General features: G+C 44.8%; 2 protein-coding genes across 13 annotated transcripts in view; one reads left to right on the top strand and one right to left on the bottom strand.

The window, feature by feature from the left end:
• CNOT1 (CCR4-NOT transcription complex subunit 1) overlaps positions 1 to 18,523 on the top strand; it is a 60,851-nt gene extending 42,328 nt beyond the window's left edge. For 5 of the 11 annotated variants that reach the window (XM_075510414.1, XM_075510409.1, XM_075510407.1 and 2 more), the window contains 20 exons: positions 238 to 368; positions 931 to 1,227; positions 3,552 to 3,692; positions 3,784 to 3,888; positions 4,494 to 4,613; positions 5,166 to 5,360; positions 7,122 to 7,264; positions 7,867 to 7,975; positions 8,070 to 8,239; positions 9,362 to 9,614; positions 11,758 to 12,006; positions 12,635 to 12,798; positions 13,082 to 13,199; positions 13,679 to 13,780; positions 14,049 to 14,222; positions 15,617 to 15,766; positions 16,884 to 17,064; positions 17,461 to 17,593; positions 17,697 to 17,831; positions 17,976 to 18,523. In XM_075510414.1, the coding sequence (XP_075366529.1) occupies positions 238 to 368; positions 931 to 1,227; positions 3,552 to 3,692; positions 3,784 to 3,888; positions 4,494 to 4,613; positions 5,166 to 5,360; positions 7,122 to 7,264; positions 7,867 to 7,975; positions 8,070 to 8,239; positions 9,362 to 9,614; positions 11,758 to 12,006; positions 12,635 to 12,798; positions 13,082 to 13,199; positions 13,679 to 13,780; positions 14,049 to 14,222; positions 15,617 to 15,766; positions 16,884 to 17,064; positions 17,461 to 17,593; positions 17,697 to 17,831; positions 17,976 to 18,054 (3,149 nt within the window). In that variant the 3' untranslated portion in view covers positions 18,055 to 18,523. The remainder of the gene's footprint in view (positions 1 to 237; positions 369 to 930; positions 1,228 to 3,551; positions 3,693 to 3,783; positions 3,889 to 4,493; positions 4,614 to 5,165; positions 5,361 to 7,121; positions 7,265 to 7,866; positions 7,976 to 8,069; positions 8,240 to 9,361; positions 9,615 to 11,757; positions 12,007 to 12,634; positions 12,799 to 13,081; positions 13,200 to 13,678; positions 13,781 to 14,048; positions 14,223 to 15,616; positions 15,767 to 16,883; positions 17,065 to 17,460; positions 17,594 to 17,696; positions 17,832 to 17,975) is intronic. The other 6 variants (XM_075510412.1, XM_075510413.1, XM_075510411.1 and 3 more) reach the window with 3 other exon arrangements.
• Positions 18,524 to 18,865: 342 nt separating this feature from the next.
• Positions 18,866 to 25,455, bottom strand: SETD6 (SET domain containing 6, protein lysine methyltransferase). Of its 2 annotated transcripts, none has more exons than XM_075510422.1 (9): positions 25,325 to 25,455; positions 24,972 to 25,070; positions 24,737 to 24,905; positions 23,981 to 24,122; positions 23,482 to 23,676; positions 23,181 to 23,304; positions 22,696 to 22,876; positions 22,322 to 22,464; positions 18,866 to 21,782 (listed from the first exon to the last, which is right to left on the bottom strand). In XM_075510422.1, exons 1-9 carry the CDS (start codon positions 25,349 to 25,351, stop codon positions 21,471 to 21,473), a joined length of 1,392 nt encoding a protein of 463 aa, XP_075366537.1. In that variant the 5' UTR covers positions 25,352 to 25,455; the 3' UTR covers positions 18,866 to 21,470. The 2 variants fall into 2 exon arrangements, with proteins under 2 accessions (XP_075366537.1, XP_075366538.1); XM_075510423.1 differs by having other exon boundaries at positions 24,737 to 24,881.
• Positions 25,456 to 26,288: the final 833 nt, after the last annotated feature.

Here is a 26,288-nt window from a genome sequence, read left to right as displayed (position 1 = left end):
AGGGTTTAAACTGTATCATAACAAACAGGTCTGCTAAAAGGTGATGAAGCTAGTTTGGTACTAATCATTGGGAAAATGGAGAATAAAAATTGCTTTATAAGTTCAGGAGGCTTCATGATCAAACTGCAAAACCTTAGTTTCTTGGTCACTTGCTGGTTTAAATGAGAAGTATATACTTCCATTATAAGCACTTGCTTTCCAATAACAGTTCAATACCAACATTCTTGTATTTTATAGCTGCTTCTACAACTCCAGCTACCAGCACCACTTGCACAGCCACGGTTCCTCCGCAGCCCCAGTACAGTTATCACGACATCAATGTCTATTCTTTAGGAGGGCTGGCTCCACATATTACTTTAAATCCAACGGTAAGTTTTAGAGCTGATTTGATTTGCTAAAAGAATTCTTGCCACCAATGTTGCCACAGATCTCAGCTGGTGGGAGCAGCATTTTGTAAGTTGAAGTTATTGGAGAGTCACTCAAAAGTAATGGGGAGGATGAGTCCTAACAAGTAATCAAATGGAGAACTTTAGGGGTGGTTAGTAGTTGTATTAGCAATCTTGGGTGGTCAAGAGATCTTTCACTGTGACATTAGTATCCAATTTATTTCTGGTAATGAGTGTCAGTTGGGATAGTTGCTATCAGGACTTAAACTTAAAAGGAGCTTCTGTGCTCTTGTTGACCAGTCAGTGACTTAGCTCTTAAGTTAGTCTTTGCATTGTGCTCAGCTGCAACTTTGGAGGAAAAAGTCATATATCCCAGTTTCAGAATTATCAAACATTGTAATAGCTGTATATGGAACATGGGAGTGCTGCACTGTAGGCAAGCTGTGACAGGAAACTTAAAAGTTGTTTAGAAAATGTGAATATCTAGGGTAGATGGGATTCTAATTTACTTTATTCTCACTTAACTTTCCAAATCCTCCTCCAGATTCCGCTGTTTCAAGCCCACCCACAGTTGAAGCAGTGTGTGCGGCAGGCGATAGAGCGAGCGGTGCAAGAACTTGTCCATCCGGTGGTCGATCGGTCCATTAAGATTGCCATGACTACTTGTGAGCAGATAGTCAGGAAGGACTTTGCACTGGATTCAGAGGAGTCACGAATGCGTGTGGCTGCACACCATATGATGCGGAACCTGACTGCTGGGATGGCCATGATAACCTGCAGGGAACCTTTGCTGATGAGCATAGCTACCAACTTGAAAAATAGTTTTGCTACTGCACTGAGGGTAAGAGTTGCATCATCTGAAGCTTTTTTCCAACTTACAGGTCTTTAGACATCCACCATTAGCAAATCAGTTTTCCACGCTGTAGACTTGTTGATTAATTACATGGCTTAACTAGTGTGGAGATTAATTTAGTGGACAAGTGTCTCATGACTCTTTGTTGAATTACAGTGAAAAAACTGTGCTGAGGTTACAGCTCATGTAAAACACTCTTAAGCCTGTAAGGCGGATCTTTCTATGTTGCACACAAACTTCCTGACTACCTTTTTATTTTGCCCCAATGTTCTCTTCAATTTGATCACGTTATGGAAGCCTTGGAGTGCTTATCTTTCTGTGGGATTTGAGGTAAAAAAGATAGAGTGAGGAGGACTGAATTGATTCTGGGACTTTCTGGTGATGTCTTGGATTGTTTCAGCATGCATGCTTCAGGCAGATTTTATTTGCTTGTGCTGTTAGGAGATATGTAGTTAAGACTGTTCTGCGCAACTTGTGAATTCGTTGGATTTTCTAGAGGCTGTTTTCAGGTCTCTTAATGAACAAAGTTTGAGCTGAAGTAGTAGCTTTCCCTTCTTGACTAAATGGAACAGTTCACGAACTGCTGGCCAGAACTGCAGCTGCTACCCAGAATACTTGCTGTGCTTACCATCTGTGTCAGCAACAGACATGAGAGCATAAGGATCTTGGAAAGATCAAGACATAGCTATCCTTTCAGGGATTAAAAAAAAAAAAGTTGCCTACCCCTTGCTTAAGGGCATGTTACTATTTCCCATCTGTTGGGGAGTGACAGTGCAAAGGCTCTTTTGCAGTGGGGTTGCTCTCTTGCATGGTGCTGGCTCAAGAGGGCAGGACTTAATGGTCTGAAAGGAGCACAAAATGTTAGTAAGAATTGCATCAGCAGGTATGGGATGGATAGTCCATGGTTTAACTCCAGGCCTCAAACGCTGTTGACCCTTTATATACAGAACTTCAAGTAACTTGATTGCTGAGATGAAGAGCAGAAAAAGCATACAGATGAATCCTGTTCCATCCATCTTAAACACAAGGAAGGGAGTAAGCAGTTTTAGTATTGCTTTGTTAACGTGTGAGCTGAGCTGATGACTGCTGTTAGCAGCTGTGGTAACAGAGTTTGGGTGTCAAGCTAGTAACCATAAGAGAAAGTGCCGTTGTTCTCTGGATAGGAGGGGCACAAATATTTCTCTGGTGTGCAGTCTTGCTGTGTTTCATCAGATGTGACTACAGTTCAGATAGGGAGGCAACTGGAGAAGTGCTTGTTATCTTTTGGGTAGTACGAGAAGGTAGAGATGTGATACTCAAGTTGGGGAGGCAGAGTGAACACAGACTGGTGTTCCAGCTGTGCATATCTAGCAAGCATAATGTGCCACGGAAGAATGTGTATAGGCAGAAGTAATTCAAGTTTTGTGGAAGACTTAGTGCTAGTGTATCACGGTGTTTGTAAAAAGTCATGAAGGGTATGAAAACATAGCAACATGTCAAGTTTTTTTATCCCTGAAGATATATGAAATTGATACAGGGCCAGTTGTAATCAAGGAGGTTTTCTTAAGGGGTACATTATACAAAACATTGTGTTGCAGAAGAAAGTGCTGTACAAGACATCAAAAAATTCACATCTGGCTTATCGTATGAAGTGGGTTAACAAGCAAGAATTTCTTTTATTTGAAAGAAGCAGTGTAGTTCTCAGGAATTAATGACATAGCGATAGATCTTAATGCACAAGGATATCCCAGTAGATTGGACTGTTTGCGTTTATATGTGTATTCAGTTTCCAGTGGGAGTTGCTGCTTTGCACCCTGGAAAATAAGTCCATCTGTTCAGGGTTCTCTTAAAGCAGACTCCAAGAAGGAAAGAAGAAAATCTGTATCAGAAGGGGAACCCACTGAAAAAGGCTTAGGACTACTGTTTGCATTGTTAGTGATGCACTTTTATATCTTCTGATTGCAACCTAGGAAGTGGAAAAACTTTTAGGCTGTGATGCAAGGCTTGCTTTTCCTGCATTAGCATCTGTTCTATGTGCATCAGTCTAAAGCAGGGGTTATTTCTATGCCCTGGAGATAGGTTGGTGGAGAAGATGGAGAACCTCCTGCTGTTTTGTTCCTTGTTGAAAGTCTTTACTGTCATCTTGCCTACATGTTTTATTCAAAGCTGTGCGAAATTAAATTTATTATTGTATATTCCATGCAAAGAGGGTGCATTCCTAAGAGCATTCTTTTTCATTGCTGGTGTTCTGTATAGGCAGTGGTGCAGATTTTAAGGCTAGTAATATACAGGGAAAATTTACAGCCTTCACTGATTATTGTGGTTTTCAATAGGCAGCCTCCCCACAACAGCGGGAAATGATGGAGCAAGCAGCTGCCCAGTTAGCGCAGGATAACTGTGAACTAGCATGCTGCTTTATCCAGAAGACAGCTGTGGAAAAGGCAGGCCCTGAGATGGACAAGAGGCTTGCAACTGTAAGTATGGGACTGCTGTCTTTTAAAAGTTCATATATACATCCAGGCTCATTGTCTAAAATTCATTGTGCTGTTTGGGTTTTTTTCCCAGGAATTTGAGCTCAGAAAACATGCTAGACAAGAGGGTCGTCGGTACTGTGATCCTGTTGTATTAACTTACCAGGCTGAGCGGATGCCAGAACAGATCAGGTTAAAGGTGAGGATGTTAACTGAGCTATGTTCTGATGCTGCTCTTCTCCCCCTCCTGATAATGAAAAGTGGATGGTGCAGCTTCAGCTGAGCAATCCTGTGTATTGTTAGTCTTGTCTAACAGTGCAACTGCTATTAGCTTGATTAGTAATGGAAGCACATGAATATGTTGTTCCAAAATGAGTGTTCTTGTTTTCCTCAGTTTCTTGAGGACATTAAGAGTCCTGTCTCTTGTTCTGTGCTGTTCCTTTCACTGAAAGATGACTTGTCTGTTTCATTGTCTTGTCTCCTTTAGATTTTCTTCCCTTAAAGGACATACCATGTGCTCTGCTCAGAGCACTTCTCTTGTGCATCAGACATGCATGAAGCCAGTATTCAGTTCTTCCTGTTTCTGGGAATGTGAGTTGCAGTTGTAGAGCAAAATCCTCCTGTTAGGAGGTGTGTCAGGAGAGACAGGACCTCAGTGCAGAGCAGCTGAATCCTAATTCTTGACGTCTAGGCCACTCTGCTTAAGAATGTGACTGAGCAGCTACCTGTTACACAAACTGCCCTCACTTCTTACTGCCATAGGGCTTAACAATGAGGTTAATGCCTGTTCTTTTCATTGCAAAGGTTGGAGGTGTGGACCCGAAACAGCTGGCTGTTTATGAAGAGTTTGCACGAAATGTCCCTGGCTTCTTGCCTACCAATGACTTAACTCAGCCTACAGGATTCTTGGCTCAGCCTATGAAGGTAGAGATTTCTGAATTAATCAGCTTGAGAGTGCTATAGCCCTTTTGGTGAATGTTGCAGAACTTGCGTCCTTTGCTAGAAGACTAGTAAGAATCAGGCATTTGTATTGCTTGGGAATAGTGGTTGAAAGATGCATTAGTTTTAATGTCAAACTAATAGCAACATAAAATTTATATCCAGTCTTAGGGGTTTGTAACCCAAATTGGGACAAGATCTGCAAGTTATGATTACTACATGTAGTTTTAGTAGGAGTGAAGCATTTTATTCAAATCTCAGGTTACTTTTGGAGAAGGTCATGGATGGCAAGCATGGATTTTGAGATAACAGTTTTTTGTATGCATACTTGGTCTTAAGGTCTGCTAGAATTGTTTGCTAGTTATTTCCGCAGCTTAATTTGCTCATATTTATTTAAAATGCCAGCATACCTAGCCACAGTACTGTAGAGGTCTAAATTTTGGATGCTATAATTTCCGAAGCAGAAGAGCCAATCAGTATTAGAGTTTTGCAAACATAGTCCTTGAAAAAAATCATTCACTCCCACTTTCTCTTAAGCAGCAAGCTTGGGCTACAGATGATGTAGCACAAATCTATGACAAATGTATGACAGAACTGGAGCAGCACTTGCAGTCCATTCCACACACCCTGGCCATGAATCCTCAAGCTCAAGCATTGCGCAGCCTCTTGGAGGCTGTGGTAGTGGCTCGGAACTCCCGTGATGCTATTGCTGCACTTGGACTACTGCAGAAGGTGAGTGTTAACAACTCTTCTGCTGTAACAACTCACCTAGAGTTTATTATTCATCTGGCTTGTAGACTGTCTTGCTGATGATTGTATCTTCACGCATCCTGTGGAACTTGCTTGCTGAACAATACTGAACAACTGCTGTCTTTGGAAATTCAGTAAATAAAATTGGAAGAGGGCCATGGTGTTCACTTGGTGTATTGTACACACAGTGGCCAGGCTGCTGTGGGAAGCAGGTACAGAATCCTGGGACTTAGGGGAGTTTTGTTCAGATGTGGCAAGTAGAGAGCTGTTGCACTCCGGAATAGTCTTTGATTTCAGGGTGATTTGGAGGCTAAGATGTTTGAACTGCTCGTGTAGGTAGATAGTATTGAGCCTAGTACTGGATTTATAGCGGCACGCTTGTGCGTTGTATTTTGTAGTAACTGATAAATGAGTATGCGTGGTGTGTTGACCCTGGTCAACAGCCAAGCATCCATCCAGCTGCTCGCTCATTCCCCTCCCCTGCAGGATAGGGAGAAAATAGAGTGAAGGCAAGATGACTTGTTCATTGAGATTATGACAGTTTAGTAAGGAAAGCAAAAGCTGTGTGCACAAACAAAGCAAAAAAAAAAATCGCTACTTCCCATCAGCAGGCAGATATCTAGCCACTCCTCGGAAAGCAGGGCTTCAGCATGTGTAATATTTGCTTGGGAAGGCAAACATCATAACCATGAATGCCCCCCTTCATCCTCCTTTCTCTGAGCTCTTACTGCTGAGCATGATGTCATATGGTATGGAATATCCCTTTATTCATTTTGGGTCAGCTGTCCTGGCTGTGTTGCTTCCCAGCCTCTTGCCCATCCCTAGCCTACCCGCTGATGGGGGAGGCAGAGTGGGAGAGAGAAAGCCTTGATGCTGTGCAGGCGCTACTCAGCAATTGGCAAAACACTGGTGCGTTGTCAACACTGTTTCAGTACAAATCTGAAGCACAGCACCATATGGGATGCTATGAAGAAAACTAACTCCATCCCAGCCAGAAGCAGTAGACTATACCAGGTGGGGAGTGTTGCAGTGAGCTCTGCGAGCTGAGCTGGCATCAGTGCCTGTGTTGTAGTGCAGAGCATAGTGACAGATGTGGAGAAGAATCCATTTTGAGTACAGTGGAAGGATACTGAGCTGTTTGCATGAGGATCCAAGAACAGTGGCAAAACAAAACTGGAAGCTGGAGTTAGGCTCTTTATTCTTGACTGATAGCGCTCATACCTACTAAAAGATCTAGTCCTGACTAGGACTTAAGCAGGTAAATTGTGCTGCCACTGTAAAAGACTCATCTTCCATTTGCTGTAGAATAGCAGATACATCTGAGTGCTGCAGCTGTTTGTCTAAAGAACCTGATAGCTGACCTCTGGCAGGTTTTGTAAATTTTCTTTAATGTAGCTTTTCATGAGCCATAAGCAGAATTGCTCGTGAGGAGGCATTGACTTTCAGAATCTGCAGCACAAACTAATGTGGTCTTTCATACCACTTGGTGCATATATAAAGCCAGTGGGGCATAGTGAGACCATAGGCTTGTTTGTGGTGTTCACTGTACACAGCTGGACTGTGTAGATGCCATAGTAGCTGGTAAAATATCACATAGCCTTATTATAAGGGGTCAGTACAATAACTAAATTGTTTTTTGCATGTCTGCCGAGTCTTCTGGTGATAAGTCTCACTGATCTAATTTGCAGAAGATTTGGAAGAGGACTTGTTTTTTCCTCTGCTAACAGGTTGCATCTGTTCTAGGCTGTAGAGGGCTTACTGGATGCCACCAGCGGGGCAGATGCTGACCTCCTGCTTCGCTATCGTGAGTGTCATCTGCTTGTGCTGAAAGCTCTGCAGGATGGCCGCGCATATGGATCTCCGTGGTGTAATAAACAAATTACTAGGTCAGTTATGAGACAACAGGAAAACTGATGTAGCTTTCATCATCTTTTGGGAGTTACTGTGTTATTTTGAATCACTTCGCTGTTCATATTTTGCATTGCTGCATTTTGGGCAGACAGAAAATAACTAGCTTTTTTCATGAAAAGTAACTAGATCTTCATGCTGGTTCATCCTAGAACATGATAGGAATCTTTAACGGAATTAAGCATTAGAGATGCTCTGGGGTTTTTTTCTCCTCATTTTGTAGATAATGTCTCTATATGCTGTCACAAACTATGTGATACGGCATATGCCTGCAGCAGAAGCACTGGTGCTTCAGCTAGGCCTATGTGCCACTTTGTCCTCAGAAGAGAGGCTTCTTATGCTGAATAAACTGAAGCTCTTGAAGGGCTGTTGTGACTAGTTGTGCAGGGCAACAAATGCTTGAGGCTGATGACTGTTCAGAACTCAAACATCACCTTAGAGAATGCTCTAGAAGAGGCTTCTTTTGTAGCTGAGTAATGAATCACAGTGAATGGCACAGTTTCTGAAGTATTAAATTTGAGTTGCTTCGCTTAAACTGTGTTGTTTAAGTACACTTTTAAAAAGTAGTCCAATTCTTCAGGTGCCTGATTGAATGCAGAGATGAGTACAAGTACAACGTGGAAGCTGTGGAGCTGCTAATCCGCAATCACCTTGTTAACATGCAGCAGTATGACCTTCACTTGGCTCAGGTAAAGGCAACCTGCTCTTTTGGAGGAGAAGAGTTATGGTCAGTCTACTGTAAGGTTTGTGATTGAACTTGAATTGCCTTTTTCATGTTGACAGTCAATGGAGAATGGCTTGAACTACATGGCTGTGGCATTTGCCATGCAGTTGGTAAAGATCCTGTTGGTGGATGAGAGAAGTGTTGCCCATGTAACAGAGGCAGATCTGTTTCACACAATTGAGACGCTCATGAGGATTAATGCTCATTCCAGAGGAAATGCCCCGGAAGGGTGAGATTGAAATACTGTGCAATATATTACTTCTCATGTGCTCATTTATTATTTGAATGTTACATAGGCAATGTCTCATATCATTCAATCATACAGCTTTAAACTTTCTCTAGGGCTGCAGTCCTATGTTAGTTTAAACTGTCACTCTAATGTAATTGTGCTGATTTTATGTCAAAATAGAGGCAGCTGCAGCATCATGTCAAACTGAATGCTTAAGCAGGAAAATCTTTCTATGCACTGTGCTCCAAAACACTATGGTACTGTGAGAAACTTGCTCGAATTCCTGCTTTATCTCAAATTTAGGCAATATTCTTACCTGTTTAAATTTAAATATCTAGGTGTTAATATGTTAATTTGTTAATCACAAGGAATTCATCAAATTAGACAATCCTTTCTGTTTCTTTAGACAATTTTGTTTAGGGTCTACGGAGCAATCGTCCACCAATCTCACATGGCTTGTGTATCCACCTGCAGATAACTGGGCAGCAAATGTTGCCATATGATCTGGAAATACCTGTGGAACTTGCAGGCCTCCTGTTATTAAGGTGGAAGCAATTGCTGCTGGATTTGGTAGACATATGGATTGGAGCTTGGAGAACTCCAGTTTCCTGTGAAAGCAACCAGCAGCTGGCTGGTGCTGGTAGCAGTGGCTGCCACTAGCAACCCAACTGCTAGTGGGAGGTCCCAAAACAAAGGTCCTTTCCTCTGCAGTTGGTGTGGGTACACTGTCTTCGCTATATGACTTGACTTTCACTGCAGCCAAATTTAGTGCCCTAGTCAGGCTGTTTAGCACTGGCATCTCACTGTTTTGGAGCATTTTAGGGCTTCCAAAGTCTGCAAAAGTGAATCTATTTCTGGTACTTGTGGTGGTTTGCAGCACACTGCTGTATGAATTGGAGTGGAACTTCAAAGCTTGTATGACTGCAGTGTTCCTTCTTTCATCATAGATATATCTGCTTTCATGACTTATTTCTGCTATTCTAGTGAGGACTGGAAGATACAAAGATTTAGTTTAAGAAATGATTTGCTTTCTTTCAACTATATTTGACTGAGCTTCCAGTTCCCGCACCTTCTGGGGAGGAGAAATTCTAACCCAGCTCTTGCTCTGGTCTGTTGTATTAGATTACCCCAGCTGATGGAAGTGGTCCGATCAAACTATGAAGCAATGATTGACCGTGCTCATGGAGGTCCCAATTTCATGATGCATTCAGGAATTTCCCAAGCCTCTGAGTATGATGATCCACCAGGTCTGAGGGAAAAGGCAGAATACCTGCTGAGGGAGTGGGTGAACCTCTACCATTCAGCTGCAGCGGGCCGTGACAGTACCAAAGCATTCTCTGCGTTTGTTGGACAGGTAGAGCTTTTGGAAAGAAAGGTGCTTTTTATTCAACATAAGTAGGGTGTGATGCCCTCCATTTTAAAGCAGTGTTATAACCCATGTTAGGCATCCTTTTGAAACTTTCAGGTGTATGGCAGTTGACTATCAAAATTTTGTCTGTTTTTGATGGTAAAGTTCTGTAGAAACCCCTACACTTCACCGAATCATGTTCTTCAAATACTGTAGCAGCAAGCTGTCAGTTCAGACCATGAGGTTTGGGATAAGTCTGGTGGGAAAAGAACTTCAGCTGAGATAGCTGTTGGGAACAGTTCTGACATGCTCTGTGTAATGAAGCTTGACTAGTGTTGCTCCTTATGGGTAACAGTAAAAGCTCTGACAGCCTGCAGAACGAAATTGCTGATAGATAGAGATGCAGGTGAATTTTCAGACAATGTGAACAAGAGAATCCTTTTTCTAACTGGAATCATTAGAGTGAGGAAAACTTTAAACTTCAGTAGCTAAAGTGGTGCCTAAATTTAAACAGCCTCCAACATTTCACTCCAGGGCACCTTAACAGGTATGATGAACAGCACACATCTGCCTTCCAGGTGTGATTGAGGAGGGACATGCCCTCAGTAGCCCAACATGTGTGGTAACAAATTCCCTATATATCTGCAGTCATCTTCCTAAAACTGTGTTCCTGGCAGCTCCTTGACTGCAGCTGCAAGGAAGCCCCTGACTTAGTCTGTTTGCATTATGTTCTCTTTAAATTTCCGTGTTAATACCACAGAAATGCTACAGATTCTGCAGCTACTAACAAAAAGAAATTCAAGCTATGAAGTATGCATAAAGATCTTAACTGATGCAGTGATTTTTTTCATGTGACTTTAGTGTCCTCGTACTGGCTTGTAGCCAGCTTTCTGTTGGTCTAACTTCTACTGCATAGCATATTTTTTGAATGTTTTTAATGGGTCTTGTGTTAAACCTACCTTTAAAAAAAAAAAACTTACGTCTTCATGTGACGTCACTCTTTTCATACCTTAAAGTATACTTATAAAGCATACTTCAGTATAGTATACTCATACTCAATGCACTTCTGTCCTGCTTCAGTCTTATCACACTTGTTTGCTTACCTTTTTGTACGTACGTGATCAGATTTGAAATAGCAATTGAAATATATCAAAGTGCAGTGTTTATATATAATTTTTTCCTTACAGGCTTTAGCTATGGGTTTTAAAGGAGTATGTTGTAATAACTGCATTAAACAAGGTTTTATTACTGAATTTCAATGACCATATTTCAATGACCATAATTTTGGCTGCTTAAATTAAGCATTACTTCCTTTTCACTAGTCTTTAGGACAAGGGGCATAGAACTTTGAAGGCAGATGCATGAATTCCTTTTAAAAAAAAAAGTTTCTCCAGAAATACTAAAAGTTCTACAAGAGTTAGCGACTGCGCTGCTTATATAGCTTCATGTCTGTGCAGTAGGAGTTCAGAAGTAAGATGCTTTGTTCAAAACCCAGAGGTTTCCTGCAGTGTAATTTGTTTCATTTTGATGGCTTTAATACTGTGGATAACAAATAAAAGGAGGTGTCTTTTTTTTTTTTTTATATGTATGTTATTAAAAACAACCCCCCAATGCAAAACAAAAAAGCCCACCCAGTCTTTCTCTGCATGTAACTTTCCTGTAAGGAAAACTTGCTCTCCAAATGCAGTTTGCTTCTACAGAACGCTGTTGCAAAGTAATGATGGTTCCTGAGCTAGTAGCTGAAGTCTGCCCTTCCTAGGGCTTGTACACCCTGTGTGGGCTCCTAAAGGCCTGACAGACTGAACTGCTGCTGCCTTTTGCTGTCGTTCATGCAAGGTTGAGTGCTGGTAGCAGAACTGATACTGAAACAGGCTCCTCAGCTGTGCTGATGGTTGTGCTGATGTTTTCAAAGAATTGGGATCAAAAAGACTCTATTTGGGAGCAAATATCTTCGCTAAAATTATGTTGCCACCCTCGAGGTGCCTTGAAAATACTCATCTTGGGGAAAAGTAGCAGAGATAGCTTGCTACCCATCTCTCTTGCAAGTGTGGTAAAAATTAATTATGCCAGGCAAGGTGGGTGCTTTGTAAAGTGTGTGTTGTTTTAAATAAGCTGTAAAATGAACTTTCTGTGGTTACAGTTCTGAGGTTTTTTTTCCTTTCCCAAATAGATGCACCAGCAAGGAATCCTGAAAACAGATGACCTGATCACCCGCTTTTTCCGTCTTTGCACCGAAATGTGTGTTGAAATCAGCTATCGTGCTCAGGCTGAGCAACAGCATAATCCTGCTGCCAACCCCACTATGATTCGAGCCAAGTGCTACCACAATCTGGATGCCTTTGTGCGACTTATTGCACTGCTAGTGAAGCACTCTGGGGAGGCAACCAACACAGTTACAAAGATCAACCTCCTGAATAAGGTTGGGACCCCTTTTTGTACTCGCTGCATTTGAAGTGCATAATTGGGTGTATCTTTGCTGATAAATGTGAAATGTAGACCTTAATGCAGGCTGCTGCTGAAGTATCAGATGAGGACTTTAATGGGTTGGTCACTGAAATGATAAACTGTTGAGTGGAGCATCAGGATGCCAAGTGGCTTTCTTGTTCACAAAGATTTTGGACCAAACAAACCTGAAACTCACCTTTGTGCCTTGAAATGAAAAAGTCAACTGCTGTTGTTTTGAGGCATTAGAAAGCGTGGTTTAAGGTTGGTGATTCCTGGGTGTCTGCTTTGATTTTGTGAGGTCCTTGCCTATACTCTTACACTACTCCGTTTATGGCTAGAGGGTCTTAGGTAGTTAAGACCTTCCAATACTGCCCAGTCAGTCATTGCGACTGTGATCCATGGGACAGGGAGAGAAAAGCATAGTGTTTGGGAGTTGCTGATACAGATTATAATATTAATTTATGTAATGCTTCCAATAACCAGAATTATTGGTTCTTGTTAGAATCTACTGATTTTTTTTTACTGATGGCTAAAGTATTATCTATAGGCTGACTTGCAAAGTAATTCTTGCTGTCACTACTGAAATGTCTTGATCTATTTAGGTTCTCGGTATTGTGGTGGGAGTTCTTCTGCAAGACCATGATGTTCGGCAGAGTGAGTTTCAGCAGCTTCCTTACCATCGCATTTTCATCATGTTGCTGTTGGAATTAAATGCTCCTGAGCATGTGCTGGAGACCATCAACTTCCAGACACTCACAGCTTTCTGGTATGTATTTGAGATTGGCCACAACGTTCATCCTTTCCTGGTAGGATCAAGATTTTTTCATCTAAAGGCTATCTGACTGTTCCTTTGTGGTGGCTTAATCAACATTCGGAATAACTGGTTCTCTACTATAGACTGTCCACTTGCTTGTTTTAAGGAAGATGATTGGTATAAAACCCAAGATGCTAAAATGCCTTGCTTTTAGGGCTGTGTATGTTTTCCCTCAATATTATGAAAAGCAATCTTATTGCTGTGCACTTCTAACCTGCTCTAACTTTTCTTTCAGTAACACATTTCACATCCTGAGGCCTACAAAAGCTCCAGGTTTTGTTTATGCCTGGCTGGAACTGATCTCCCATCGGATATTTATTGCAAGAATGCTGGCACATACACCACAGCAGAAGGTGTGGCTGCAGTTTATCTCTTCTGAATTAAAAAGCTCACATGGATGCTTATCTGTTGTGGTGCTGTTTCACATCTTGAAGTGCACTAGTAGCATGGCTGTTCTATTTTTGTTGTCTTCCATATTCACAGTAACCTAACTGCATGGAGGAGAGTCTTTGTGTCAATAAACTATGGAATATGGGGTGAATTGAATTTATTAAATGCTTTTTAACATGCCTTTGTCGAAGTGTGGAAGAGATGTAGTCTAGACCAAATACTGTCAACTCGGTATGGCATGTTGAGTGTTCTGGAAACACCCACAGTATATGATGTGCAGCTAAAGCTGTTGAAGTGAGCTGTCCTGCACTCACTGCTAGAGCTAGGAGTAGGACATAACTTCGATCCAGGCTTAGATGAAGACCAGTCTAATTATAGTTTTGAACTTAAGATAACTGCTCTTCATTGCATGTTTTCCACCTGCTGGTTTTTTTCTTGACAGGGTTGGCCTATGTATGCCCAGTTACTGATTGATCTTTTCAAGTACTTGGCTCCTTTCCTTAGAAATGTGGAACTCACCAAACCTATGCAAATTCTTTACAAGGTAAAAAAAAGTCACCTAATAGATGCTACTTCCAACGGAAGTTGTCTGAAAGTAGAGGTGTTCTGGTAGCCAAATAGGATTTACTGTTCTTTTATAATTCATTTCTTAGAGTTAAACACAAATGTGGTGTGGGACAGAAACAGGCTACCTTCCCAGATTAATTTCTTCTTGTTAATGTTAACCACATGACATAGAAGGATGGCTCTGTAAGCCCTTGGACAGTTTCAACAGTTAACACACTTCTTTTGTATTATGTCTTATTTCACAGGGCACTCTGCGTGTGTTGCTGGTCTTGTTGCATGATTTCCCAGAATTTCTTTGTGACTACCACTATGGGTTCTGTGATGTGATCCCACCTAACTGTATTCAGCTAAGGAATCTGATCCTGAGTGCCTTCCCACGGAACATGAGGCTTCCAGACCCTTTCACCCCCAATCTAAAGGTAGGACTTACTTTCATGAGATCGATAATGGGAAACTTTTATGCTCCAAATACTTCTTGTCCAGTTGTTTTGGCACAGAGGCTGTGAAATTTTGGGAACAACTTAACTGATATGTGAATTAATGCAGCCATTCAAAAGTTAACAGGTAATTTGAAACTTAAGTGACATCATTGGCAGCTAGCAGAACAGCATTTTTTTAAAGCATGTAGGTTTCAATTGTGTTTGTCATGCTCAATGTTTGGCAGTTTCCATACAGAGTGGGATGCAGCCCTTGTCCTGTATGAAATTTGTTGCAGCTGGAAGCGTAATGCTTGACTCAGGTCTGCGTGGCTTCATTGGCACCTGTAGATACTTAGCTTGCTTGCAGGGTCTGTGCAGGTTCAACCTGAAAGGACAGGCTGTTGAGACTTGTGTTACATGAGAACTGTATCGAGAACCTAGCATTTGCATGGAAAGCCAGAGGGCTTTTCTGTTTCCAAAGGGAGACTGACTTGGTGTTCCTAGATCTGACTGGCACACAATGTTGGGGCAAGGGCATCTTTATCATTTTACTGTGTCATTTGTCACTGAAAAACAGACTACTTATGCAGTCTTTGTGGCTTTGCTAAAGCAAACCTGTTTGAAAGGTCAGCCAACAGTTCTTGTCTCAGTTTTGTGCAGCTCATGCTGGATGATATAGTTTGCGCTCTGCAGGATGCGTGGGGACTGGAGTTCAGTTAACTAATTGTTGAAGAGCTGGTGTCCGAGCACTATGTAATTGTAAATACTTTTTGATGAGAAACACAGACACCATCTTATTGTGAAAATAATGAGATAAACCACCATTCTAAAGCAAGCCTCTTGCATAATGAGGAGAGACTTTGAGAAGTGTTAATGTTACCTAATTAAATCTTTGGGCATGTGCCAGTCTCCTTATCACGGAACGATTAGGAGCAAACTTTCTCACACTACTAAAGCATTGTCCCATTATTCTTCATTGCCTAAGCTATGCAGGGTGATGGGAGTGAAGCTGCAACACTCACTCAGTTAGCAGTTCTTGAGATTGGAGAAGGCTGTTCTTGACTTATGTGATGTTTGTACTTTTTTAAACTACCAAACTGTCTTGAGTGTAGGTAGAGAGACTTCAAAGGCAGTGACTGAATTCCCCTATGTCCTTCGCCCTTGAATTCTTTTATCCTCTACTCTAAATTCTTTGAGACAGTCATCTAATAAGTTTGGACATTAGAGACCAAATTTCTTCTGAAATCTGCAAAAGCCTAGTGTTTCCTTTTCATTGCTGGTAGGAAAAAGCAATCAACAGCAGTAGTTGATGTAATATCACTTCAGATCTGCTTTTGCAGTTTGTTCCTTTAGAGATTGCTTACGGTTTAGCTGACTGGGATTTCTCTCAACAGGTAGACATGTTAAGTGAGATTAATATTGCTCCTCGAATACTCACGAATTTCACTGGAGTGATGCCACCTCAGTTCAAGAAAGACTTGGATTCCTATCTCAAAACCCGTTCTCCAGTCACTTTTTTGTCTGACTTGCGCAGCAACCTACAAGTGAGTGGCTGTTTTCTGAGGATGCTGAATTTAAATGGTGTGGGACAAATGATCTCATTTGCTGAGTCACCTTCCTTTCTTGCAGGAATTTTGTTGGTGTGTAGCAAGCACGTGTTCCAAGCAGTAGAAAAGCTTCTGAAAACACACACTTCTCTGAATATTTCCCCTAGCACTCCCTAGCAGGATGTTTAAGTCTGTGTTAAGTAGTTTCAGTCAGGTGGAATGTAAGGAAAGAGGAACGTTGACTTTAACAACCCTAAAATTATCTAATTTAAAAGCAGTTGGTTTTATCTACACGAGCTGCCAAATGCTTGTGTAAGTGAAAATGTAAGGTTATCTAAAACTTTGACTCTTCTGCTTGCACGTCTCTAGTGTACAACCTTGCAAATCTCTAGTGAAGAATGTAGTCAGAGCTGATTGCATCAAGCTTGCTTTTTTTTGTCCTTGACCATTGGGTGATGAAGTCTTGTGGCTTCCATCACATGACTCCAGCACTGTTTAGCCAGGCATTGTCTGAGATTCAATGGGTTTTATTGAACCCGATTGTGGTTTTTTAGAATCTGATTAAATTTTGACTCCAAATGTTGCTAGTTATTGAAATCTATGAATCTGCATGCTAATGCTTTAGGGGGGGCGGGGGGAGGCAAATTAGCCAAAGCCCAGCTCAGAGTTGTTAGCTCAGTGTATGCATTTAACACACCACATGGTTTGGCTTGCAGCAGGCTTCAAGACTGAAGTTGGATGTTCTCAGAAAATTACTCAGACTGAAGCATTCACACAGGTCGTGTGCATTTCAGCCAGCCTCTGGCACTGCTGGTGAATTCAGATTGCCTTTACCTGTTTTTTTTCTTTTAGACAGGGAGTACAATAATTGTCTGTTGGGTCTGTCAACACTTTGCTGATGCTTTTGAAAAAAAAAAAAATATATATATATATATATATATACACACAACTGCTACATTACAAAAGGGTAAATGCCAAATTGAATTTGTGGATGTCTGAGTGTGTTGTCTTCCATATAATCAAGAAGATACCTGGATGCTGTTGTTGTACATGCTGTACCTTCAACTGCTGAAGGAATAGAGAAGGTTAATGCTTTTTGTATCTTTGCTATTAGGTATCAAATGAACCTGGCAACCGCTACAACATCCAGTTGATTAATGCACTGGTGCTCTACGTAGGTACTCAAGCTATTGCGCACATTCACAACAAGGGCAGCACACCCTCTATGAGCACCATTACCCACTCAGCTCACATGGACATCTTCCAGAATTTGGCAGTAGACCTGGACACTGAAGGTGAGCTGGAAACACTTCTGGTTCATGCAATGTCAAATTTAACAGCAGATTGTCTGTGAGAAATACAGAAGATCATTTCATGTAGTTGCTAGTGAATTCACAGTAAGTAATGCTACGTTAGAATATTAAACTCTGAATACAGGAGCAATATTAAAACCAAATGTTCAAGGTATTCAAGGGAATGAGAAATAAGTTTAATGAAGAGGAATTGAATTCTTACTGCCCCATCAGTGTGGGTTGATAAGGCTTTTTCATATCTTCAGGGGGTTTTTTTTTTTTGGTACCTTCATAAGGCAGGCTCATAAATCTTGACATTAAGCAGTACTAGTTGCTGCTTTATTCCTTTGCATGTGTGTGTAAGGAAAACCGTATTTATTCACTGTTCCTCTTCTGCAGGCCGGTACCTTTTCTTGAACGCAATTGCCAATCAGCTGCGATATCCCAACAGTCACACCCACTACTTCAGTTGCACCATGCTGTACCTGTTTGCAGAGGCCAACACTGAGGCTATCCAGGAGCAGATCACTAGGTGAGAGGGAAGGCATTCAACTTGCCAGTATTCAGCTTTTCACTTTCCTTCTGTGTGTATTTCAGATCTTTGAGCTCTAACTATTTTTACTTTTGGATTTCAGGGTTCTCTTGGAACGACTGATTGTAAATAGGCCTCATCCCTGGGGTCTCCTTATTACTTTCATTGAGCTGATAAAAAATCCAGCATTTAAGTTCTGGAACCATGAGTTTGTTCACTGTGCTCCAGAAATTGAGAAGTGAGTATAACTTACCCATAAAACCCCTAAAACAATATATCTGAAGCAGGGGCTGAGATACATCTTGATTTTTTTGGTGCTTCATAGTGGAAGCACAATTTGCTGCAATAAATGCACCTAACACTGCGTTGCTTCTATGTTCAGGTTGTTCCAGTCAGTTGCGCAGTGCTGCATGGGACAGAAGCAGGCCCAGCAAGTAATGGAAGGGACTGGTGCCAGTTAGATGAGCTGCATCTTGTGTTGTAAGCGTGCCAGCCTGAAGGTCCCTGTCCCATCGACTGACAGAAGACTCTGTAAGGCTCCTCCTGACCTTCCCAGCCCCCTTGATTGGGTAGACACAACAGACCCTGGGTGAAAGTCTATGTGGGCACGTTCCAAAGTTTGAAACAAATTTTTGACTTTTGGCCAAAATTCAGAAGATGCTGTGAATATCATTTTGAACTAGTGTAAATATAAGGAACAGAAACGTTTGTCTGGACTTTTGGGTTTGTGCAAATTGTGTAAAAGGCAGGTGGGTAGCTGGTGCCTGTCCAGCTTGTAATAAAGGGGCAGCTGCTGATGCCAAGCACTTGTCTGGGGCAGACCTCCTTGTCCTGACATTCCCAGACTCCCAAAGAATATTGAAAAGACAGTTATATTATGTAACTTATTTTTCTTTATGTGGATGGGGGACCTTTAAATCACTAAGTTGTTTTACAAAAAAAAAGTGGATGTGTTTGGAATATGGGAGTACTATGGAGTAGGGGAGGGCTGAGGGAGGGGTTAAGGTTCAGTGTTGCTTTCCCCCCACCCTCATCAAATGCTGACAGACAGCAAGTGGAGTGGCAGTCAGAGAATGCCTCCTTTCTGTTGGAGAAGACACACCTCAGGCCCTTTGGGAGAGGGTCAACTGTTTTTAGTAAAGAAACCAGAGACCAGGCCTATAGCTTTTTTTTTTTTTGACACTTGTAAATTTTGGAAGGGGGGGTTAAATCTAGACCTTTTCCCACCTCCCACCCTGTGACCACACAGTATAAGTTTGTAAAAAAAAAAAAAAAACCAAAAAAAACCAACAACGACAAAACAAAAAACCCAAAGGACCAATACAGCCCATTTTGTAAGGATTTTGAATGTTTTGTAAAGTATTGGTCCATGTGTTGTATTTTGTAGCCTTTCTAGTTCTTGGGCTTTAGTTCTCCCACTTCTTGTATGTATGCATACTGTAGTTACACATTAAAGTCATGACATGCAGCACGTGCCACTGTGCTTATTCTCTCCAGTTCCATCCATCCTACCTGGCCAGTTCATGTCTTTCCAAGTCTGTTCCACCCATCCAAAATGTGCAGTTTCCACTGTTTTGGCCACTGCCTATTGAGAGCAACTGAGCTTGTTTTCTAGTTTGAGGTCAGAGGGGAGAGTTGTTATGGGCCTTGCTTTGAAGTGCAAAAGGAAAGGATACAGTTGTGTGGAGACAGAAATACCTTAGTTGCAAGTTCATGAGCAGAATTTGTCTCTGACAAAGTTGTGCTGGAAAGGAAGCTGCTTGCAGTGGAGGGGTACAGAGCATAGACAGCAAACCAGCTACATTTCTCATGACTTGTGCCCTGCTATGATAGTTCCCTTCAGCAAGGATCTGTGCAAGGTTGCTAGTTAGCTGTCGTAAGGATAGGTGACTTCAGTGTTGCTAATACTGTAAACTCCTTTAGCCTGTGCCTTGCAACGTAGCAGATACTAGGAAATAGAGCTTCACTGCTTTCTATTTTAGATAACATCACTAGTTTGTTAAAGCTAGTTGACTGCTATTGTATGGGTGGAGAGGTCAGGATTTCCTGCTCAGGTTTAAGGGATTGCGTACCTGGCTGTGGTTTTCCTGCACAGAGCAAAAAATAGATCCAGGGGACCACTGAGCCAACTGTGCCAGTGGACTGCAGCTCAGGGGGAATTCTCTATCTGTGACCTGTTTCTAGGCAGTGTTTTTTCTGTTGCCTGTGTGTAGTTTCTTGCTAGATCCTACAATTCCCTGGCATTTGTTTGGCTGGTCAGCAGTTGTGCTGAAATTGAGCCTTTTGAAGTTGGAATTTTTTTGGTTCTGGTGTTGCAACTCCAGTTTACTCTTTCTCCTGTATTGGGTTAGGATATGGAGAATTATCAGCAACTGGTTTTTCTTTATCTAGTCCAGATGCCATGGGTTTTTTCTGCCATTTAACTCTAGCAAACCATAGGCAGAGCTTATTGACTTGTCATAATGACTCAAAGCTCAAAGGTCTCTCTGGTTGTGTACTAATGCTGCTGTACATGGCTGGTTCCCTTTAGGCTTTAAGCACTGTTAGGCTGCTGTAAACAGCGGTTGGAAGGTGGACAGGACTCAGATCCCAGTAACACAAGTTGGGCTGGTAGGATGGAGGCCACTGCACTTCATATGCTCTCTTAGCAGGTAAGGAACCTGCAGCTGATACTGTCAAGTAAATAGTGGTGGTGTCAGCTCCCCAGGGATTACCAGTGTCCTTGTCAGCAGAGGCCCTGGGTATAATGCAGTTCCTGTTTAAGCAATGAAGACTAACCTCTCAATCCACTGTGTGCCTAGTTTGAAATCTAGTCTGTTGTAAGAAGAGCCAAGATGGCAGACTGGACTCTATTACAGCATTACACCACTGTAAAAGGAGAGAAAAGCATCCTAGGTAATGTTAAACCACCCTGGCCCTCAAGCAGTGAAGTTAGGGTCATAGCTGACCTTGATCTACATGAGTACGTGGGGTTTGCTAGTTTGTAATACTTCTAACTGCAGCAGCAAAGATTACACCCCCACTTTTAGATGGTGCTTTGTACCCTGTTGATTGGTGTTGGCTGGGGAAGAAACATAGTCTTTATGAAATATTGCTTGTCCTGCAAACCTCCAGTGTTTTGTCATGCAAAAACTGCTGAGGGGAAAAATATGAATATAGCTAAATGTGATGCAGGGCAATGCCTGAGTTCAGGGAAGAATGGTATCAACTGGAGGAGTGTATATCAAATGCTTAGCCTGCAGCAGCTGCAGAACTGTGCAGTGCTCCTTTGTAGAGTAGTCTCAAGCCCACACAGAAATGCCTTTTATAGAGGTGAAAGGAAGTATCTTGCTGTACTGAGCCTACACGAAAACCAGACGGATGGGCTTGTACTCTTTAAAATGCTCAGTATTAACAAAATATAGATGAAGAGTTTTTAGTTTGTCAGCATCTCCACCTGCCAGATATTTACTCTGAATCTCTGTAAGGTAAAAGCTACCAGCTAGATTTTGGCCCTCTTCATCTGGACAAGGAGCAGTTCTTGCCTTAAATTTCTGATGCTAAATGAGGGAACCCACTTGCTATTTTGAAGAGTATGTCTGTCTTCCTAAAGCAGCCGTTAGGAGATCTGGGAGTTCTTAAGTCCTCTAGAAGAAGGTGGTAGTTGTGCTCCAGAGCTCTCATTGTAAGATAAGGCCACCCAAAACCACTTCTGTGCTGTGGAAGATTTTTTTTTGTTTATGTAGAGGTAGCTAAAAAGCCACATGCCATTTGAGTGACAAGTGGACCCGTATTTAATCTTGCCATCTGTTCTCACTGCTGTAGAAGAGATGGCCAAAGGCTGACCTTCCCTTCCTGAGCAGGTTCAGGCAGTTCATTTCCAGAGGCAGCGAGGTTTCTAGTGTACCAGCTCTAGCAGCTGATGCAAGATCCTTTTCTGTCCATAGCGCACATGCAAAGCTTGCTGCTCCCTTCGACTCAGTTTCTCATAAGCCTCCCTGTTATTTAGCAAGTCCTGCTCTGCTTTCAAGTCTGACCCATAGGACTCCAGGGTCAGCAGCACACTGTCATAAAGGAGCTTCTTGCACGGGGTTTTAAGTCTGGAGAGAGCCTCGTTAGAAAAGGTAGAGTTTTCCTCTTCCTCACTGTCGTCTTCCCAGCCATCTTGTTCCTTATATTCCTTGAATTCTTCTTCTGACATGCACAGCACCTGTAATGACGCAGGCGAAGAGACAAGTCACTGGCAGTGTGAGTACATCGGGCTTTCTTCTCTACAAAAGTGTGGTCTTAGAGCCACATGGAGCAGGTGAGTTATTCCTCAGCTGCACAAAAGGTGAGAGAGTAAAACTGGCTTGGATATCTCATCACAAGTAACTTGTGCATTAGAAGAACATTCAAACAGCAAACCTGGGTGCTGGGAACAGTCTTAAAGGACATCTCAGCTGCTACCTACAAGGGTGCAAAAAGCTCTCTGTAACAGCAGTAGCCCCAGAGCCACTCAAGACCAGTTCATAAGTACACGTGGGTGGTTAGTTCAGGAGAGTAAGATGACAGTTAATGGTACCTGAAGCCTGGGGAGATGGGCAACCACACTCCCTACCACTATTCATTCAGGACTGTTAGTACCAAAATGCCTTTACAGGTTTGCCCCCCTTCATTGAACCATTTTGCATGCTGGTTTGCACAGCTGCAGTCTGCTTAGTCTGTGCTCTTCTTTGTGTAGCTCTTCTACCACTTGGCAGTGCTTACCTTCAGGGTAATGGACAGCTCTTCCTCTGTCAGCACCTCATCCCAGCCAAGCACAAAGGCACCTTCCTCCCCCACCATCTCCAGCTGGCACAAGAAGTCCCACTGCTCTGAGACCAGCTGCTGCTGTGCTTCGCTTTTGGCACCTGTTTTGAAGACAGCAGAGCTGCAAACCAAACTTGGGTTGCAGTGGAAGGGGTGGTAGTGAATGGAGAAGGGGAAACAGGAAGCAGAAAACCAAGGCATAGCCCCAGCACCTGAAATGCTGTGGGACAGGCTTATTTTTCATGTCACCCTTGATCCCTGTTTCATTACGTCACTATTTAACAGAGATCCCTACCCCATCCTTTCCCGAAGTGGCTACAGGTGCCACTCACGCTGCAGTGCTGCCTTGCGTACTGTCACCATCTGGATGTCGGCCGTGTCATTAGTGTTGCCAGGGTATGGCTCTGCGAAGCCGTACATGTGTAGGAGCTGCCAGTTGGCCATCTGCCCATACGTGTTGAAGATCTCTTGTCCTTTGCTGATGGGCTGTGTTGTAACCATTCGTAAACATTGCTGCAAGAAGGGAGAGAAGAGGCTCTCAGAGCTGCAGTGATCCTACCACTCGGAAACAAGGTTTCAGAGAGGCTCAGCTGACCCTAAGCTCTTCCTAGCTAAAGCCAGGCATGCAGCAGAGAAGTATGTTGAGCAAAATAGCTTCATATTAATGAGATCCAGGCCAGAATTGCTTGCTGCCCTGGCAGGTGAGCAGTGCTGCTCTGGGTTCAGAGCACCAGCCTTGCTGTGCCACTGCTCCCAAAGGCCTTGCAGTGAAGAGGAACCAGACTGATGATGCCTGGCAGAGTGGCTTTGTACTCACAGGAGAGTATTCCAGGTTGGCGTTGTGGTTGGCCACGTGATTCAAAATATCTGCTACAGGCACCATCATCGGAGGATTGGGCCCCTTCTCATCTTCATCTTCTTCCTCCAAAGGCTCCTGAAAGCTAAGACAAGGGAGATAAATACAAGCCACTTCTACACCTTGCAGCACAGGGCAAGCTTCACCTTTATACTTATGTTCTTGTGCAACTGCAACCTTTTAAGTAACACAGCCTATAATCTTTCCTGTGATCCTACTCCTTGCCTTTGCTCCTTGTCAGAGCAAAGCTCTCACTTCTCACCTGTAGGCCATGACAAATGCCACCAGCTGCTTGTACAACTCCAGTGTGTGCAGCTTGGGGTCAAAGATGTTGGGGTGGGACTCCATGAAAGGCAGGATGATGGAGCTGTACTCCAGGTGGATGTTAGCCAGGTCCTTGTCCACTGCTTCTGGGATGCCTGTGCCTTGCAGGAGCCTTGTTCGCTCTTCTTCAGGCCTGTTGCAAGAAAAACAGCAGGTTTATCCCCATCTGCCCCAGGGAGAAGGGTCTATCAACTCCTTTCTCTTTCAAAATATCAGCTTCCTGGTGCTCTCCAGATTTCTGTTTTCTGGTTGTGCCTGTAGTCAGCTCTAACCCCAGGTATGGGGGTCCCTCAGGCTACTGCCATTGGCACAGGGCTGGAACAGAAGGATGAAGTCATGCAGTAGTACCACATCCAACCCCAGGACTCCTGGTCAGCAGCCCCTGAATTCAGCTCTCACATTGGGCCACCCCACAGCTGCACTTGGTTTCACCTTACCAGAACATGGGGTGATCCAGGCTCCTGAAGTCTTGCCAGAGGGAGAAATAAGGCTGCCACAGGGAGTTGCTGGCTGTGTACTCATGTAGCAGGGCCAGCAGGAGAGGCACCCAACCGGACTGGCTCTGCAGGGACTCCTGGGCTAAGAAACCAGAGATGATGGAGAAAATGTAAGTTGATGTGAGGCTTGGTCCTTTCTTCTGAAAACAAGTCTTCTGAGAACCAAAGCTTGATCCTGCAAGCTTCCTTCTCTGTAGGGGAGTTCTGCTTTTACTCTGTAAGACTTCTCCAGGCTTGGGTTTGTCCGAGCAGAAGTAGAGAACTAGAAGCTGCTGCTCTGGAGCTATGGATGAGCCAGAACCACCACCACCTTGCTCTCCTCACTCTGAGGCTCTGGGTGCCTTCAGCAAGAAAGGAACTGTTCTTTTTCCTAGCAGCATCTGTCCTGGGCCTCAAGAAAAGCACCACTGTATGGGTGGTTGTCACTTAAAGATGAGAGGTACAGCCCAGCCTGTTCTCATGGCCCAGCATGGCTCCAGGCTCCCTGGGGAAGGTGATGGGGTGCCCAACCACCCCCTTTCCCACCTGGGGCTACCAGCCCTGCAACTCCCTATTCTAGCATTCTGTGCAAAGCAGGTACATTCCCTAGGCTTTATCCCAGGCCCAGTTTACTCCTTTAAAAGGAAAAGGGGGAAAACCCAGGCCTCCATAGCAGCCCTCCCGACTGACCCGAGGAGGACCCTCTTTTATGCTCACCTTCCTGCAAGAGGGCCTGGATGGAGCTGGTGTGCTGGGACAGCAGCACAGTGCGAGGGATGGTGAAGAGGACCTCTCCCACCTCCAGCTCCTCGGCAGCCAACATGCCGTATCCTGCCACTGCGCCCTCCCTGCTCAGGCGAACCTTGGGCGAAAGGAGAGCAGTGATCTGTGAGGGGAGCAGGGGCGGGGAGCGCGGGGTGGCCCCGGGGAGCCCCGGCCCGCACTGCCTCACCTTCGGGCTGAGCTCCACCCCGGCCCGCCCGCACCACGCCAGGAAGCCGGAGAGGGGATCGGCGCAGCGCTTCCCTCGGGCGCTGCTCCCCGCAGCCGCCTGTGGATGAAAACACGGGGTGAAGCGCGGGGAGACTCGAGCGAGGAGGGAAGAGGGGAGCGGGAGGGAGCCGTGGGGCCTCTCCCGGGGCCTCTCCCAGAGCACCCCCCCTCCAAGGGCCGGGGTCGGCTCTCCCCAGCCCCCCGGCCGCACTAGGGCACCTCGACCACGGGCGGGGTGGGGGGGGGGGGGCTGCCGGCGGAGCCCCCGAAGCGGCGGGAGCCCCCGGAGCCGGCCCGTGTCCCCCCCCGTACCTTGGGCCTCTTGGGCGCCGACGCCATGGCGCTGCGAACACGTGGTCCTCTACCACGTGGTCCCCGCCGGGCACTTCCGGGTAGGCGGGGAGCACCGCCCCTTTCCCCCCGGCCGGGCCCGCGGGGGGGGGGGGCGGCGGCGGCGGAAACGCGCGGCGCGGCCCCGCCGTGCAGCCCCCCCTCTGGGGGCTTCTCCGAGGGGCCGGGGGGTCTCCGCGAGCCTCGCTGGCAGGTCCGAGGGCCTCACAGGGCCTTCCCGAGGGATTCGGGGGCCTGTGAGCGCCTCTCTGAGGGGACGGGGGGACTCGTAGGGCCTCTCTGAGGGCTCCGGGTGCACCTCGGGGGTCTCGGCCGCCTCTGCGGCTGCCGCGGGGCCGTGTCCTGGTGCTGTGCTCCACGCCTGGGCACCGGCGGGCTCACACCGCCGGGCCTGGGTTAAGAGCGGCGGGCTCTAATTAAGCTCCCGGCCTTCCTCAGTCAGCCTCCCCCCGCCCCGCTGACGGCGCGTGCCGAGCTCTCGTCTCCCTTCTACGGCTCGCCTGAGGCACGCGGTCGTCCCTCCTGTCCGCCGGCTAATTACTGCCGTCCCCAGTCCCAGCAGGAGGGACGGCAGATGCCCTCACTGGTTGCTCGTAATGAAGCCAATTAGTGCACGCGAGGCGTTTGAAGAGGCCCCACGAGGCGCTCCGCGGGACCGGGCTGTCCCCGGGGCTCTCCCCCACCCCGTGGGCCTTTGGGGTTGGCTTTAATCTTCCGCAGCCCCTCCCGAGCTGGGCTGGGCTGGCAGGGTGGGTTCCCCGTGGAGCAGGGGCCCCTTCCTGCAGAACTGGGAGGAAGGGCAAGAGAAAAGGAGGGATGGGCTTTAGGAGCCTATCCGAGCTGGTGGCCCCCTCCCAGGGCACGGCGTGTCTGAAAACCAACCTCCTTGCAGCCGCCTCCCTCGCGTCTTCAGCCTGGCCTTTCC

The sequence above is a fragment of the Mycteria americana genome, chromosome 8 (assembly GCF_035582795.1).
Source record: "Mycteria americana isolate JAX WOST 10 ecotype Jacksonville Zoo and Gardens chromosome 8, USCA_MyAme_1.0, whole genome shotgun sequence".
NCBI lineage: Eukaryota > Metazoa > Chordata > Aves > Ciconiiformes > Ciconiidae > Mycteria > Mycteria americana.
This window is presented reverse-complemented; position numbering and strand designations above follow the sequence as displayed.